At 39.0% G+C, this 17,435-nt stretch overlaps 1 protein-coding gene across 1 annotated transcript in view; it reads left to right on the forward strand.

Annotated features, from left to right (window-relative positions):
* The first annotated feature begins 5,418 nt into the window (after positions 1–5,418).
* DBX2 (developing brain homeobox 2) overlaps positions 5,419–17,435 on the forward strand; it is a 36,285-nt gene continuing 24,268 nt past the window's right edge. The window contains exon 1 of the mRNA XM_087723552.1: positions 5,419–6,205. Within this exon, the coding sequence (XP_087579678.1) occupies positions 5,893–6,205 (313 nt within the window). The 5' untranslated portion in view covers positions 5,419–5,892. The remainder of the gene's footprint in view (positions 6,206–17,435) is intronic.

The raw sequence follows: 17,435 nt of genomic DNA on the forward strand, positions 1-17,435 counted from the left end.
TGTTTACTGTTCAAAGCTGTTTATGCATTTTAATCAGCCCGATTCAGTAGTCCTTAATAAATCACTCCTAAATGAACGTTGCAAAACAAGGACTGTTCTCCAGGATTTTTCTTGCTTTTTTTTCTTTTCTCATAATGCCAATGTTTAATACTTCAGAGCCTGTTAGATATGAAAATAAAAATCAAAGCCTGGTAAAGTCAATGAAATTATAATTAACTTGTTCAATGTCTTGTTTGTTCCAAGTTGCTTTTTTTTAATGCAGGAGTCCAACTTTACATTCATTGCAAATAGACCCAATTTCACTATTGGAATCTCCATCAGTTTCTGGTACAGAAGGTTTTTTTTAATGTCCTGAAGTCTAAACATATGCAAATTGTACAAGACTCAGGCAAGTGGGTAATAATGACAGGAAAAAGATAGAAATAATACTTTTTGGTGAGATAAAAAATTGTTCACAAGTCTGGAAAAGAATTTTGGACTAAAATACAACTTCTTGACTAATACATATTTTTCAGTGCAAAAATAAAAGCTTTATTGTGACAAACAGATTAATGCATGAAACTGTTAATCATTTTAAATCAATATGATACTGCTAGAATCTAATGTGGTTTCTTTTTAAAAGAATGACAAATATTACAATAGTATAATAAATATTACAGGAGAATTTCATCTCTTTCAAAAAATGTCAGTGGCCTATCTCATGTGACAATAAGAACACACCTTATAGACTTTTCAATCTCCATCAGTTTAAGTTCAAAATATTATGGATATGTGGAATTGCATGTTGCTCATAGAATATAAATAAATATAATAAATAAATAGACATGGATAGAATTATGCTATAAGATTGCAAACCTATGCTGAAAGTAAAGACAGTAAAGCCCACTGAGTCACTGGGATATATTTCCCAGTAAACATATACAAGTAAAAGTAAAACAATTACAAATATGTGACCATTTTATTTTCCCTAACTTGTAATAAGGTATGATGTTATATCAGAATAAGAGTTGCATTTAAGAAGAAAATTTTGCACTTGGAATTTTCAGAAACATAAAGTACGCTTTATTCTAACATGTACTATAATGAAAATGAATATGATTATAAATGGCAAGATCAATTGTGTAATTAAGAGATAGATTTACAGAAAATTGGTAAAATTTGGGGATAATATGACTGATGCAATGTCTACAAGAAAAGACAGCTGATGAAACATGCAACATTACACACAGTTGATCATTTTTCTGGTTAAGATATGTATGCCTATGGTTATTGATCTCTCATAGAGTTTATTGACTGATTATATGCCTTCAAGGTAGTATGGAATTCATTGTATCTTATTTTAATTTTTATTCATTTTATTCAATTTTTACACAGCTCATTCCAGCTGAATCAAAACCACATACAGAATATGGACCTTCTCCAGAATTATCTGTTCCCAGCACAACTAAATCTTCCAATGGTGTACCGAAAAGCTCGATGTAATGGCTCCTCTCCTAACTTGAGAAAGTAAAGACTCATGGCTACCATAAACATCCCTCCAGAGATGTTGGAACCTTCAGTCTCCTGGTGACAGGAAACCAGTTGTAAAGTTGTAAAACTCAATTGTTTCAGATGTAGCTAATGATTTAACTCCGAGGCTCCCTTCCTCCCAATTGAATGGCAGTATCGCTTTTAGGGATCTGACACTTGATGAAAGGTTTTATGTGGTTTTAATAGTGCAGGAAGAAGCTAGTTCCACTACTCTGACAGATGAAAATGAATGGATCTGCAAACTCTAATAATGAAAGTCATCTAGCACAATAAAACAATCTGACTAAGACCAAACCTATGACAACAGTTACAACAACTAGCTTTACAACTGACAATGAAGATATTGAAATCAGGGGCAAAATCCCCTTACCTTTGCTACCAGTTTGGTCGCATGTCATAGCTAATCATCGGAAAAACCGGTTTCATTTTTTTTTCTACCGGTTTGGGTGAACCAGTAGCATTTTTACTACTAGTTTGGGTGAATTGGGCTGAACTGGTAGCATTTCACCCTTGATTGAAATGGATGATAGCTTTGCCTTTTTGATTAGCTATGAACAGTAAGGGATCAAACAGTCAAGAAATACACTGCAGCCTAGCACTTAGTGGGATAAAGGATGTATAGTAAGAAACATATTCAGATGCTTTAATGTGTATATACCTATAAAGATTAGATGCACAGACAACAGTTTTCTATGATACTTGCAGAAGTGAAAGTTGGATTTTTTAAAAAAATAGGAGAAAAAGAATATTGATGTTTTTGAATGTTGATGTTGGAGAAGATTCTTGTGAATACCAAAGTAGCCAAGAAAACAAACTAGTGGATCAAGAATGAACCAACTGAAATAACTCACTGATGACAAGACTCAAATTATCGTATTATGGACAAATTACCATATTTTGCTCCATAAGATGCTCCTGATGCAACTTAGGTTTAGAGGAGGAAAACAAGAAAAAAAATTTGCCCCTGCCTCCCAGCATCTGGCTAGCGTCCTTGCAGCAAACAGCAAAGAGCCTGGTCAGCTTCAGCACATTATTGCAGCCCTAGCACATGGCTCATCAGGGCTGTGCTCCATTGCATCCACCACTGGTCAGCTGGGTAATGGCTGGATCCAGGCTTCCCATAGCCTTGCCAATCAGTGGGCTGGCAGACCAGAAACACTGCAATTGCTGCCTCCTCAATGTCTGCTGCCTCCGTCAGGGAACACTGGAGCCTTAGCCGGCGAGGAGCTGATCGGCAGTTGGATCAGCCTCCCAGAATACTTCCAATCAACTGTTCTAGGCAGTGAGGATTGCTGCCGCCATTGGCTGCTGCTGTCTGTCACCCATATTTTCTCCATAAGATGCACAAATATTTCTACCAACTTTTGGGGGGAAATAGTGTCTTATGGAGTGAAAAATACAGTATATGATCTATCTCTTGAGAAGACTAATAATACAAAAGGTGAAAGAAAAGATTAGAAGATGACAACCTTCAGTAAGGCACATGGATTTGATTATAGCAGCAATAGATGTGCCATTGGAAGATCTCACAAATTAAGTTAGTAACAGATCACTGGAGAAGATCTGTCAGTGCTGGCTAATCTTTTTGTTGTCATGTGCCAACAGCGCCCGCCCTCACCTGCACCCATAATGCAATATGTGCACAATCTCCCCTGAACACTCTGCTCCCCATGCATGCACATGTGACCCCCATGTGCACCCTGCCCCCGTGCATGCACATGAGTTGTTCCTGGATGCCTGGAATCGAAGAGCTAATAGGCGTCAGGAACAGTTACGCAAGTACAGGAGGTAATTGCACTCAGCTGATGGTCATTAGGCTCCTCTCCAGACTATAAAAAGGCTAATTGTGCACACGCCCCTCTTGCAGAAGTCAACGCATTGACTAAAGACAACTGTTGTAACTAACTTGGCAGGCTGGATTGCTGCCAAGGTTTGTCTGAGTTGCTGCCAAGGTCCTTATCTGTTTGTTATGCTTTGCTTTCAGCCACCGAGGTTTTGGTTTCTTGCTATTAAAGTACATTCCAGTTAAGCTTGTCTCGGCTTTCGTTACTGGACGGGGGAGAGGGTTAGAACAGGTACGTAATGTTTTAATACACTGTATAGGTGTGTGTGTGTGTGTGTTTGTAGTTTTGACCTAGAAGTGGAGTTAAGTGAGCTAAAAAAATCAGTTGCAGGCACATTTCTGTGGTGCAACATGAATAAATAATCTTATGGAGCCTTCCTTTAGATGGCCATGAACACCACTTCACTCCAATCCTATTCACCTTCATTTCATGCTTTGGATTTTCTTCTGAAATGCTGATAAAAAATAACAGGGAAATTTGAATGTGTTCCTTTTTTTTTTTTTTTACTTTCAGCTGAAATAATAGCTTCCTCCCAGCTACCAGTATAATGTGGATGGTATTTATCTTCTCTTCTTGCAAAAAAAGTATTTCATTATATGAGAGGATAATATACGGGTAGTCCTTGACTTACGACCACAATTGAGCCCAACATTTATGTTAAGTGAGACAATTGTTAAGTGAGTTTTGCCCCATTTTATGACCTTACTTGCTGTAGTTAAGTGAATCACTGCAGTTGATAAGTTAGTAACACAGTTGTTAAGTGAATCTGCTTTCCCCATTGATTTTACTTGTCAAAAGGTTGCAAAAGATGATCACATAACCATGGGACACAGAAACAGTCATAAGCATGAACCAGTTGCTAAGCATCTGAATTTTGATCACATGAGCATGGGGATGCTACAAAGGTCATACATGTGAAAAATTGCATGTCGTTTTGAGGCCATTGTAACTTTGAATGGTCACTAAATGTACTTTTGTTAAGTGTATTTCAAAAATAAACAAAAATAATTAAATGAACATTTATATTCATACATATGCCCAGCTTCCCTGATTTAAAATTTAAAAGTCTTTTAAAAAAGCAATGTAAAAGAGAATATTCTGTTTGGCCTCATATTTATTTATTTGGTTTAGATTCTGTTATTCATTCAGGAGTGGAAGTGAGGTAATTAGTATTTTATCCTCACAGTTGTTCCTGGAACAAGTTGGGCTAAGAAAAGATATCTTGTTCAAAGTCACTTCCATAGACCAGAATCTGGACCCCATCCTCTTAGTCGAGCACTCTATCATAGTGACCATTTGATCCAATTTAGTCCATTATAGTAGTGCTTCTCAACTTTGGCAACTTTACGATATATGGACCTGAACTCCCAGAATTCCTCACTAACATCATGGAAACACAGTTTTCTAATACACCTGCTCATCTGTTTGTGGAGGTTCTATATACTGATTACTGCATCCACCCATGCCATACTCAGATGCTTATTTAGAGACCTCCAGAATTTCACTTTATCTTCAACTAATGGCCAACAATTCTAGGTCAATGAAGTAACACTAAGATTTCTGGGGGTCAGAAAATGGGGTTCTTGGGTCAGCTTCCATTGTTATGCTTTCACATCATCTCCCATCCTTTTTTTCTATCTATTAAGAAAAACAAGATTAGGGTGCTTTGCCCTGTAGCCAACATCTGGATTTCTCCACTGTAAGCCAGAATTTATGCAGCCATGAAAAAAATTGCAGAAGGAACGTTCCTTCATCAGAACTATAACTTAATATATAAGTTGATTTATTTATCAATGTTTATAAGATCCTCCGTCTCCTAAGCTCCCTTACAACGCATATCGGCAAAGTCTGGTACAGAAGAGCCAGCCATCCAAGAGTCCTCTGGCCAACGGAAACTTCAGCCAAAAAGGCTGATGTTGAAATTCAGGCAACGCGCAGATCCTTTGGACGGCTCCCTTCGATTTCAGAAGGGCCTCGACTCCTCCCCCCGCCCAAGACTCCCGTTTTTCGCAGAAGTTGGCGAAGAAACTTTGGAGGAAGAAACCGACAAACGGAATGCGCGGCTGGGAATTTGGGGACGCCCGACCTTTGCCTCTTGATTTCGGCGGGTCCTGCAGCGCCTTAGCGGAAAAACAGATGGGAGCTTGGGAGACCTTTCAGCCTGACTAGGTGCCTAGGATCCAATGGTGTTTAGGAAGGCCGATGCCCATCCAATGACAGACGGCGCCCCCGCTCCGTTCCTTAACGCCCTCAGCAGCGCCTTTCATTGTCGCCCATGTCTATCCTGCCTTAAGGACCTTTGACAGAAATTAATGAGGTCGGACACACCTTCCACCCACTTGCCGACTCTCCAGAGAAGGTGCTGGCAGTCCGCGGAGAATCGCCCGGCAAATTCCCCAGGCTCCCGCCTCATGATCGCCTGCGAAGGGCCGCAGCGGGAGGAGGCGGCAGCGGGAGGAGGCAAACCCCGTCTCCGTTTCGAGGCCAGGACTGCGGTTCGCCTTCTCTCCTCTCGGCCATGCTTCCGAGCGCTCTCCCTTGGCACTGCGGGAGGTCAACCGCTCTTTTCGGTTTGCCCGTGGCTCCGGGGTTTGGCAATTGGGGCAAAAGTTTCCTGATTGAGAACCTGCTGAGAGCTGGCGAAGGCCCGTCACGCCTCTCGCCGCCTCTGCCCGCCATTCCGATCCCACTCAAGTTGCGTGAACCAACGCGCGTCGTCGGAGAAGGTGCTTTCCCTGCCTGCGCTTGGCCTTTCCGAGCGTTGAATGCTTCAGCAGGGGACTGCGCGGTTCCGGAGGACAGAGGAGGCGCATTCCCAGCAACCGCCCCAGGTGAGCGACTACCCCCCACGAGCCGTCCGCGGTAGAAGAACTTTCTGGGGCTGGGATCTCGCTTTCAGTCATGCGCAAACGCTACGTTCTCCTAGCAAAATATTCCTGTCAACACAATAACAGGGTTCCTATATCGATGTCAGTCATCCTGGGTCGGTTCTGAGTTATCATGTTTTGTGGACGCGGCTGCCGTGTGTGTGTGTGTGTGCGCGTGTGTGTGTGTGTGAGAGAGCGCCACATATTATGGCTTAGTGAGTTGGTGTAAACACAACCTGGGTGTAACTTAACTTGTTTAGTGAACAAATCATTGCTTAATGTAGAATGTGAGCCCAGGTTTATAGAGCAACTCTAGAGATAAGGTTTCTGAAATGAGTCTCTAATTTCCATAGATTTACAGTATTTTTCAGAGTATAAGACACACGAAGGTTTTGAAGAGGCAAATTTTTAAAAAAGTAGGTAGGTAGATAGAGGGAGAGAGAGAAATACAGTAGGTAGGGAGAGAGAGAGTAGGTAGGTAGGTAGATAGAGGGAGAGAGAGAAATACAGTAGGTAGGGAGAGAGAGAGAGAGAGAGAGAGTAGATAGGTAGGTAGGTAGGTAGGTAGGTAGAAGGAGAGAGAGAAATACAGTAGGTAGGGAGAGAGAGAGAGTAGGTAGGTAGGTAGGTAGAGGGAGAGAGAGAGAGAAATGCAGTAGGTAGGTAGAGAGAGAGAGAGAGAGAGAGTAGGTAGATAAGTAGATGTTTCGAGGTGTATTTATCCATGTGCTGGACAAGGAAATCTTGTTTCTACTGGCACAGCACTTGATCAATGTAATTCTCATCAATCACTCTAACTCAGCAGAACTCAACTGGTGGGTCGCGACCCCTTTGGGGGTCGAATGATCCTTTCACAGGGGTCACCTAAGACCATCAGAAAACACATATTTTCAATGGTCTTAGGAACCGGGACACCACTAACCGAACCCTCATCTCAGCCCCAGGCAGTAATTGAGGCGTCGGCACTATCGCAGGCCTTCCGTGTCCCTCGGCTGCTTGCCAAGAACAACTCTCGGCTTACGGAGAGCCTCAGCTTTCTGGACTCCTCCGACCGAGAAATCAGGCCCGGCTCTTAGCGCGGCTTTTCTCACAACCCCCCAGCCCACCCCCGGCCCCACCTTGTCTCCGCCCTTCAGGCCCATGCGGAGAGATTTCTATATAATTACATATTGTTTCTGTGATTAATCACTATGCTTTAATTATGTTCAATTTGTAATAATGAAAATACATCCTGCATATCAGATATTTACATTACGATTCATAACAGTAGCAAAATTACAGTTATGAAGTAGCAACGAAAATAATTGTATGGTTGGGGGTCACCACAACATGAGGAACTGTATTAAAGGGCGTGACATTGGAAAGATTGAGAACCACTGCTCTAACTTAAAAAAAAAGTTTTTGCATTCTGCAAACCTCCCCAAAACAGCCCATTTTTTTTCAAATAAAAGGCATAAATAGCCTTGGGGGGGGCTTGCAGAGTGCTCCTGGGGGGGGGGCAAAAACGAGCAAAAAACAACCTGTTGTTCGCGAAAATGAGCCTGCTTTTGTCAAAAAAAATTGCATGCATAGCCTTATGGAGGCTTATAGAGTGCTGCTGGGGGGGGGGGGGATGGCCCATTTTTCACTCATTTCTGCCCTCCCCAGCCCCCCAGGAACTCTCTGAAAGCCTCTATAAGGGTACGCACAGTCATTTTTGTGAAGGGGCGGGGCTTCGGGAGGCAAAAAAATGCTGTATTTAGTGTATAAGACGCACCCAGATTTTCAGCCTTTTTTTTGAAGAAAAAAGGTGTGTTTTATGCTCCGAAAAATACGGTAGTTCCAGGCGTGTGATGCCTTAGAAATGCTCTAATAAGATGGGAACCCAATGGAAGAGTTAGTGTCAGTTAGAGAGAGATGTAATATCCTCTTTGGGTGATCAGAAGCTCAGCTTCATGGGAAGAAGGCGGGGCTTAGCAGTGAGAAGACGGAGTTTCAGGCTATTCCTGAAATTCCCCTATTCCGAAGGAAATTGGATGGGTCATTTCGGACCCTAGCTGTCCCAGAGAGACAGTGAAAGGTTGGGGGAGATCCAGTGACCTCAGAGACGTTCGCAAGTCTCTGGGGGGCTTGGAATTTAACCTCATTTGCCAGTTCCTTCTGGATTAGCTGTAAGCTAACCGAAACTGCAGGTTGCCCCTAAGAATGGTGGGAGTGGTTTCAACTGGTAAGCTGATTTTATTACTCAAAGAGATACGGTCCGCATTAAAATTTAAGCTAATTGAAACCAAAGAACAGAAGAATCTAGCGGCGAATTGATTTTTTTTAATGGGTTTATGGCCGGTGGTTACCCTATTTCTTAAATGTTTTAAATGCTATTTACGTGGATAAAGGAAAGATTACTCCAACATTCCCTCTGACCCTCCTTAAGTGGGCTGTAAACCAATTTACTACAATTTGGCTTCTTACAATCTGACACTTTTATTGCTTGGCTGTGTTGGTCTAAGATCAAATAAGATCTCACAGCTCCCAGCATGTTCTTACTTGCAAATATCTTAAAGCTTCTAGCTGCGTCACAACATGGCGTCTATACATGCTTCAAATGATTCGTTTCAAATGATTTTCTCCGCATTTCAAAAGTTGTTTGACACATGAAAGATTTGAAAAAAAGCTGGACTATTTAACATTAAAATATGAAGAAAAAAGTGAGAACGTTGAATGTTTGAATGTTCCTGAAATACAAATGAAGAATGTCAGAAATGAAGTTTCTCAACTTGCTGACACGCCGGGCGTCTGGTTTACTTCGGAGGGAGAAAGAGATGCAACGCTTGAAAGGGGGGCAGCCATACAGAAGATTTATTTCAAAAGACAGAGCGCAGGAGGAATGAGAAGCATTAAAGAATCTATACTTTATGAAACATCATTTGCAGAATTTTCGATACCACCCTTCAGAATTAAAGACAAGCTGAAAAGTGCAACAAGCCTAGGACAACGTCATTATTATTATTACATCAGAGGCATCCTAAGCAAAAAGGTGCGAAGATATTCCTGTTTGGACTTGCTTATAAAAACATTTGGTAAACTTGTTCCACGAATGGCAATAGGACTAAGGAGGTTTTGTTATTGGAGAGACATAGGCTGATAGATGAAAAGAATACAATTCAAAATTAGCTAAATCTAATTACTCTTATTTGTAATAGACATAGCTGAATAATAATTGTTATTGATAGTAATGTATATAATGTGGAGTTGATATGATAAATAATAATTGGATATGAGAAGGGAAGGTTGGAAATATTTTTGGACCATATACAAAGGTTATTAATCACAATAATTATCACTATTAAAAATAAAATAAAATATATACAGTTAAATGTTAACTAATATGGGGAAAATGTTACGATATACGATATAATTACATAAAGAAGGGAGAATGATAATAAACTACTGCATGGAAGATGGAATTTTTGGTATTAAATATTATGGATGTTCAGCTAAAATAGGATATGAGGATTTGATGTTAATAGAGGATTTTACAAACAAGTAAATGAAATGTCAGCATGTGGTTATGGATTAAATCTTTGGCATATTTAAGGATGAAGGATATTTAAATAACTGTAGTCAACTAAAAGTGGAGGTATAATGATGTCAATATGGTAAACATTTGAGTTAAGATATTTGAATTAATATGAATTAATGGAAGAGATGCACCAAAACATGTTGTAACCAGCTGATATACTTTTTTTATAATATATACCTGTGGTTTTTTTGTTTTTTTTGTTTCTCTTTTGTTTTTGTTTTTTTTCCCCTGCCTTGTTTTTTGTTCTTTTTGTCTTCTTTGTTTTTTTATTTTTATTTTTTCTTTTCCCACTGGTGTGGGCATGTATTGTTTAAGAAACAAAAATTATTATCATTATCATTATTATTATTATTATTATTATTATTACACAATTGTATCACAGCGGCCAGTTGTTTCGCCGGATTTGGCATTGGTTACTAGTCGGGCCCCACCCAGGGGCCTAGGACGTCGTAACGTATTTTCGTAATATACGTGCAGATCCAAGCAGTGCGGCTTTTTGCATTTGACTGATGGTGATTTTGTCAATTTTTAACTGTTTTAAATGTAATTCCAGTGCTTTTGGAATAGCACCCAGTGTGCCAATTACCACTGGAATTACCACTGCTGGTTTGTGCCATAGTCGTTGAATTTCGATTTTTAAGTCCTGGTATCTTGCGATTTTTTCATGTTCCTTCTCAGCGACCCTGCTATCACCTGGTATTGCGATGTCTATGATTGTGACCTTATTTTTCTCAACCAGTGTGATGTCTGGTGTATTATGTGCCAGTATTTTGTCGGTTTGTATACGGAAATCCCACAAGATCTTGACCATCTGATTTTCGGTGACTTTTTCAGGCTGATGTTCCCACCAGTTTTTTGCTGTTTTGATATTATAATTTTTGCACAAATTCCAATGGATCATTTGTGCTACTGAATTGTGCCGCAATTTATAATCAGTCTGCGCGATTTTTTTACAGCAGCTGAGTATGTGATCAACAGTTTCATCAGCTTCTTTGCAAAGTCTGCATTTGGCATCATCAGAGGATTTTTCGATTTTGGCCTTAATGGCATTTGTGCGGATAGCTTGTTCTTGCGCAGCCAGGATTAGTGACTCTGTTTCTTTCTTTAATGTACCTGTTTTTAACCATAACCAAGTTTGTTCACTGTCCACTTTATCTTTTATTTTTTCCAGAAATTGACCATGCAGTGCTTTGTTCTGCCAACTCTCCATTCTTGATTTTATCACATCTTTTCTGTATTCTTGTTTCGTCTGTTGGGCCTTCAGTAGATTTTTGTTCTTTACTTCGATTAATAGATGTTCTTGACTTTCTTTTAAATAATCAGCCAGTGCATGTTTTTCTTCTTCAACTGTTTGCTTCACTTGTAATAATCCTCTGCCACCTGATTTTCGGGGCAGATATAATCTATCAGTATCACCACGTGGATGTAAACTGTAGTGCATTGTCATTAGTTTCCTGGTTTTTCGGTCCAAAAGGTCCAAATCAGCTTGTGTCCAGTTAACTATGCCAGCTGTGTATCTTATAACTGGTATTGCCCAGGTATTTATGGCCTTGATTGTATTTCCACCATTCAATTTAGATTTCAAAATTTTCCTAACTCTGTTGGTGTACTCTCGTCTGACAATAGTTTTTACTTCTCCATGCTTGATGTTATCCAACTGCAGAATGCCTAAGTATTTGTAGGCTTCATTTTCTTTGCATTTAATTAGTTGGCCATTGGGCATTTCAATTCCCTCAGATGCAGTGATTTTGCCTCTTTTTATGGATACAGTGGCACATTTTTCCATGCCAAACTGCATTGAAATATCGGTGCTGAATACTCGGACTGTATTTGTCAATGATTGGATTTCTATTTCTGACTTTCCGTAGAGTTTCAAATCATCCATATATAGTAAATGCGAAATTTTTTCAGCTTTTTTGGCTGTTTGGTAGCCTAATTTCATTTTTTTAAAGATTACTGATAGTGGGATCATTGCGATGATGAAGAGAAGAGGTGAAAGTGAATCACCCTGGAAAATTCCTCGCTTGATATTAACCATTCCGTAGCTCTCATTCCCTACTGCCAACTCAGTTCTCCATTGTTTCATTGCCTTTTCAGTAAAGGATGTAATATTTTTGCTAATGCCAGTTGTTTCTAAGCATTTTATGATCCAACTATGTGGCAGTGAGTCAAATGCCTTTTTGTAATCAATCCAGACCATATTCAAGTTCGTTTTTCTGTTCTTACAATTTTCTAATATCATTTTATCAATTAGAAGCTGATCTTTTGTGCCCCTGCTCCTTCTTTTGTTGCCTTTTTGCTCTACTGGCAAGATGTTGTTTGTTTCCAAATAATCCATCATGTTATCTGCAATAATGCCTGTGAGTAATTTGAAGGTTGTTGGCAAGCATGTTATTGGTCTGTAGTTTTCAGGTGTTGTTCCTTTAGTTGGATCTTTCTGAATCAAGTATGTTTTTCCAGTTGTCAACCATTCATCAATTTGGCCCTTTTGTAAAATTTCATTCAGTTGCCTGGCCAATATTGCATGTAAACTGGTCAGATATTTGAGCCAGAAACCATGTAATTGGTCCTTTCCAGGTGATGTCCAATTCTTTACCTTTTTAACTCGATTTTTGATCATCTCAGTTGTTATTTCTAATACTTGCATTTGTTTGTTGCCAATGCTTTTCTCAAAGTCATGTATCCACTTTGCTTCCTTGTTGTAGTCCTTTGCATTTTCCCACAATTCTTTCCAGAATTCAACTGTGGCCTTTTTTTCTGGTTTTTCACTTTTGGTGTCACCATTCACATTAAGACTTTGATAAAAGCGCCGTTGGTCTGATCGAAATTGCTGATTTTGTTTATATTGGATGATTCGTGCCTCATATCTTTCAATTTTTCTAGCTGTTGCTGTTATCTGCTGTTTTACAATCTCTACAGCTTCATTGATGTTTCTTGTATCCAATCTATATCTTCTGATTAGCCGATCTATGATTTTGTTGTTTTTAAGCCATTGCTCATGCATGTTCTTTAAGTTACTAGCATCTGCCCTTAATTTTTTGATTTTTTGTTCTAGACGGATTTTCCACTTTGGCTTTGATGCTTTTTCTGTTGTGTGACTAGGTACTTTAATTTTAATGCCTAGTTCATTAGTGACTATTACAGCTGCGCTGTACATTAACTGGTTTGTTTCCAAGATGGATCCCGGTTCAATTGTTGAAAACACTGCATTAACCATTTTCATGATAGGGGCCAAAATTTTCTTAGGCACAGTTTTTAGTGATGGTAAACGTTGCCTTTCCTCATTAAGCAGAAAATGCTCCATGATCTTATCCTTCAATTCTTTTTGTTTTTGAGTTAGTTCATCAGTTGGTTCAGTGATAACTGGTTCTAGTGGTGGTGATGTTATTTCCTCCCTGAGAGCTTCTTCTGGGAGTTCTACTATAGTGTCTTTAGTTGTGTCTTGAATCTCAGTTATTTCCGCTTGTGATATTGTTTTTTGGGTTTTGCAATTTGCCTGAATTTCCTCATGTTCAACTTCACTAAACACTTTATTCCGTATAATAAATCGCCTTTGATCTGCTAGTCGTTGTTCACTAACATTTGAATCTGGATATTGTTGTTTCCATAATTCATACATTCGCTTTAAATATCCTCTTTTTTCTGGCTCTGAGTTGTAGTAACAGGCCATTATGGCACGGTTTTCATCTGCACTATATTTTTGTCGTTTTGTTGGCTGGTCCACTTGTAGCCCACTTGTCGACGGATGTCCAGGGACCCCAACATCCGCCGCGGCCCTTGTTAACCCGCGCGACGACCGATGCGGTATGGAATTCTTATTCGTTTTTTTCACCATATTGTATGGGTTGGCGGGGTTTTTTTTACGGGACCAGATGCCAACCTGATCCCAACCTTCCTCCTTTCTCATCCGGGCTTGGGACCGGCAACGGCGGAGTTATTATTATTATTATTATTATTATTATTATTATTTTAATAATAATTATTGTCAAATGAAAATGGATATATGATTATGGTGACATGTATGAATATTTGAGTTAAAATGCTCGAGTTAACATGAATTATGTTTGTTGACTGTGGAAGAGATGCACGAAAGTCTATTTGTAACCAACTGATACACTTTCTATAGCATGTAAAGAAAGATGCTGTATTTGTTTTAAATTAAAAATTAAAAAAAATTAATTAAAAAAAAAGAAGAAGCTCAGCTTCATGTATTAACAGAGATGTTACATGGATCTCTCATTTCAACAGCTCATAAGCACCACAACAGGATGGTTGAAATGCTCAGGATAAGATTAAGAATTAACTTGGGACAGAATCAGACTCTCAATCTGGTAAATGGGTAAATATTTCTCCTTTACTAAACATAGAGGATTCTACCCTATTATTAGCAAGCACTGTATTTTCAGATTCACAGAAATGGCACATTGTGCTAGTATTTTCTTTGCAAGGCCCTACAACTTGTGAGATCTGACATCAGCACTTCTTACTTACAAAACTTTCTTTTACTTTTCAATCAGTGGAAGGCTACTATCTATCAGCTTTCTTGCATCTCACATTTGAAGCATGCCTTTATTGACTCCAATCTGAACATATCCAAAAGGGTCTGCAGGAGGAACTAATTATCTAACTTTTTTTCCAACCAAGTTTCATCAAATAATCTTCTTTCATCTTCAGCAACCTGCCATGTTTTCCCCAAAATAAGATCTGATCTTATATTTTGTTGGGCTCCTAAATAAGCATTAGGGCTTATTTTCAGGGAAACACGATATCAGGGTGATCAGCCTGGCTGGGCGCATCACTCCCAAGCACGGACAGAAAAGGAGGAGAGCATGTAGGGGCCAATGGTGTCTGGCAGCAGCTCCAGCTGCAGCCCACTAGCCCCTTGATTGGCACACCGTGGCTGTGCAGCCCACACAGCGCAGATGAATTGATTACTTGTCCAATCAGCAGAGGCACAGGGGAGGAGGCACGTAATCCCGACACACTCCATGGGCTGTGGAAAAGCTGAGAGTCAGTGGGCTGGAGTGGAGAGCCAGTTGCAGGAGGCTCATCTTCATGTGGCAGCACCAGCAGCAGAGGCAGAGGCATGGGGGGGGGGGAAGCAGGCAATCTGGATGTGCTACATAGGTTGCAGCCAAGCCAAGAGACATGAAGACAAGCCTCCTGTGGCCACCCACCCACTCCAGCCCACTGACTCTCACCTTTCTCATGGCTCATGTGGTGTGTTTGGATCATGTGCCTCCCCCATCCTGCCTCTGCTTCCACCTGCCTCTGCTTCCACCTGCTACTTGGACAGGTCATCAACTCACTTATGCTGCATGGGCTGCGGCTGCTGCCGGACTCCATCAACCCCTGCTCCCTCACTGCCTCCTGTGCTGGCCACACACCCCAGCTGATGATGACCTTAACCAGGGTTTACTTTTGGGGTAGGGCTTATATTAGGAGCATGCTATAAACATCCAACTAGGGTTTATTTTCTGATTAGGCCTTATTTTGGGGAAAACATGTAACATTTTGTGCTAGTTGCAATTTCCAAACCAGCTCCATTGAGAGCACCATACCAAGTGTGTTGACTTAAAAGGGTCACAGATGTAAATGATATTCAATGGAATGATAGATAATGCTGCTTCAAATTTATATAGATTTTTAAAGTATTCTGATATTTTTGCATCTATTGCCAGCATGAATTGAGGAATGATAATTAACAATTAAAATAAGACATGTCTGGTGATTAATTAAATTTCAAATTTCATGTCTTGGTGCAATATTTTCCAGACAGCATTTGTTTAATCATAAAACCTAGCAGATTAAGCATGCAACACACACTGAATAATTTTATCATTGTTTATAGACTATTTGTTTTGCTCAGATTGGTAAAGCACAAAATATACATTAATAACTGATCTGAAGAAGCTTTATTTTGTGAAAAATAAAAGTTTTACTAATAATCTCAGTAAAGCCTCTGCACACTGATTGAGTTGGGTGCCTTTATCAGTCTTATAAATAAAATAATATAAAAATAGTATAAACCTGGGACATTATTGCAGCAGATACTCAGAATTTTAAATTGTTCTGAACAGAAAATATGAAAATGTACATTTTATCAGCAATGTTCTACAGACAGTTGAGACTTCATTTAATTAATTTGCTACTAAAGTTCCATTTCCTGCCAAATATAGGGGTACAGTGCTGTTCAAAAAGTAATTTGCCTAAATTCATGACAATTTCTCTCTATTACCTCATAATTTTGCATCTAATCAATCCCTTCAGTATGATGACATTTAAAAGCTAAAAATTGTGACTTGTTCTATTTCCAAATATCATAGCACTGAATTCTAAAATTATGTTTTAAAATTTACTCATGAATAAATATGCTATCTGTGGAAATACAGATGTAAGAATCAGTACACGACACTGGAATAAAATAAGTGGGTCATTAGCAGCAAATAGATTTTAAAAGAGAACTAGTGATCATTCTTATTATAATAATTGGATTGTGAATTTAGTATTTCCCTTTAAATAAAAGTGTGTTATTAATTTGACATTGACCTGAAACATTTTATTATAATAAATTAAATAGCATTAATTATCCTTTCAAGTCACCCACTCAGATATCTGAGGCAGCTGCTGATATTTGTAGTGTGGGGCACTTTTGTGTTGGGATGCTGTCTTAAGAGACAGGTAACAGGAAGAAATCAATATAAGAAATATATGAGCCTGGTGATATAAGTATATTGTTGGTTTGGAGTTAACAGAATAACATGTTAGAAATATGTTATTCTGTTTTACATGTTAGAAACAAGGGATGTCTCTTCATTGAAAAGAAGAACAAATGTAGTTTGAAACAAAGTATAATATGGTAATGAACTAACACCTTAGCAGTTTCATTTTGATTCAATCCCTTTTACTTTTATGGGATTATATAATTTGGATTTCTACCTTGTACCATTTGGATGGAACAAGGTTAGGGTGTGGATTTCTACTTCAGTAATGAGATAAAACAATGTCTACTGCAATTTTCATAGCTCAAATGCAAAAAGCCACTAAATAGAAGCAAGGATATGATAGCTTAATCTCTAAATAATACGCAAGATTAACCTAACTAGTTATCTTTCAATTTAATAAGTCTGCCTGATTTGTAGTCAATTTTCAATGCAAATTTACCTTGAAACCAGTGATAGGGGTTTGCAAGCATGTAATTCCAAATCTTATGCATATTTATTGAAAATAAAAATGCATTACTTCCCACTTATCCCTTCCCACTTATGACTATAACCATGTTGCTTGTATCTTTAAGATTTATATTGTTTTATCTGTTTCCTAGTATAATTTGATTGCTTATTAGTAAACTATGACTTTCACCAAGTGTTGTATCTTATGTTTCTTGATTAATGTATTCTATTTTATTTTTCTTTATGTACACTGAGAGCAAATGCACCATAGACAAATTCCTTGTGTGTCCAATCACACTTGGTCAATACATGATGTATTATGTACATCATCACTTGATTGCTTGTATGCTCACATCTCTCCTCCTTCACCACTGCTATTCTGCAACCAATATGTTGCATGTTTGAACAAAAAGTACTGGAAATAGCAGCAACAAGCAATATAGATAAGCTCATTCTGTCCTTG

This window comes from Thamnophis sirtalis, unplaced genomic scaffold (genome assembly GCF_051295495.1).
Source record: "Thamnophis sirtalis isolate CommonGarterSnake01/CBP01778 unplaced genomic scaffold, rThaSir2_p1.2 scaffold_9, whole genome shotgun sequence".
In the NCBI taxonomy this organism is placed as follows: domain Eukaryota; kingdom Metazoa; phylum Chordata; class Lepidosauria; order Squamata; family Natricidae; genus Thamnophis; species Thamnophis sirtalis.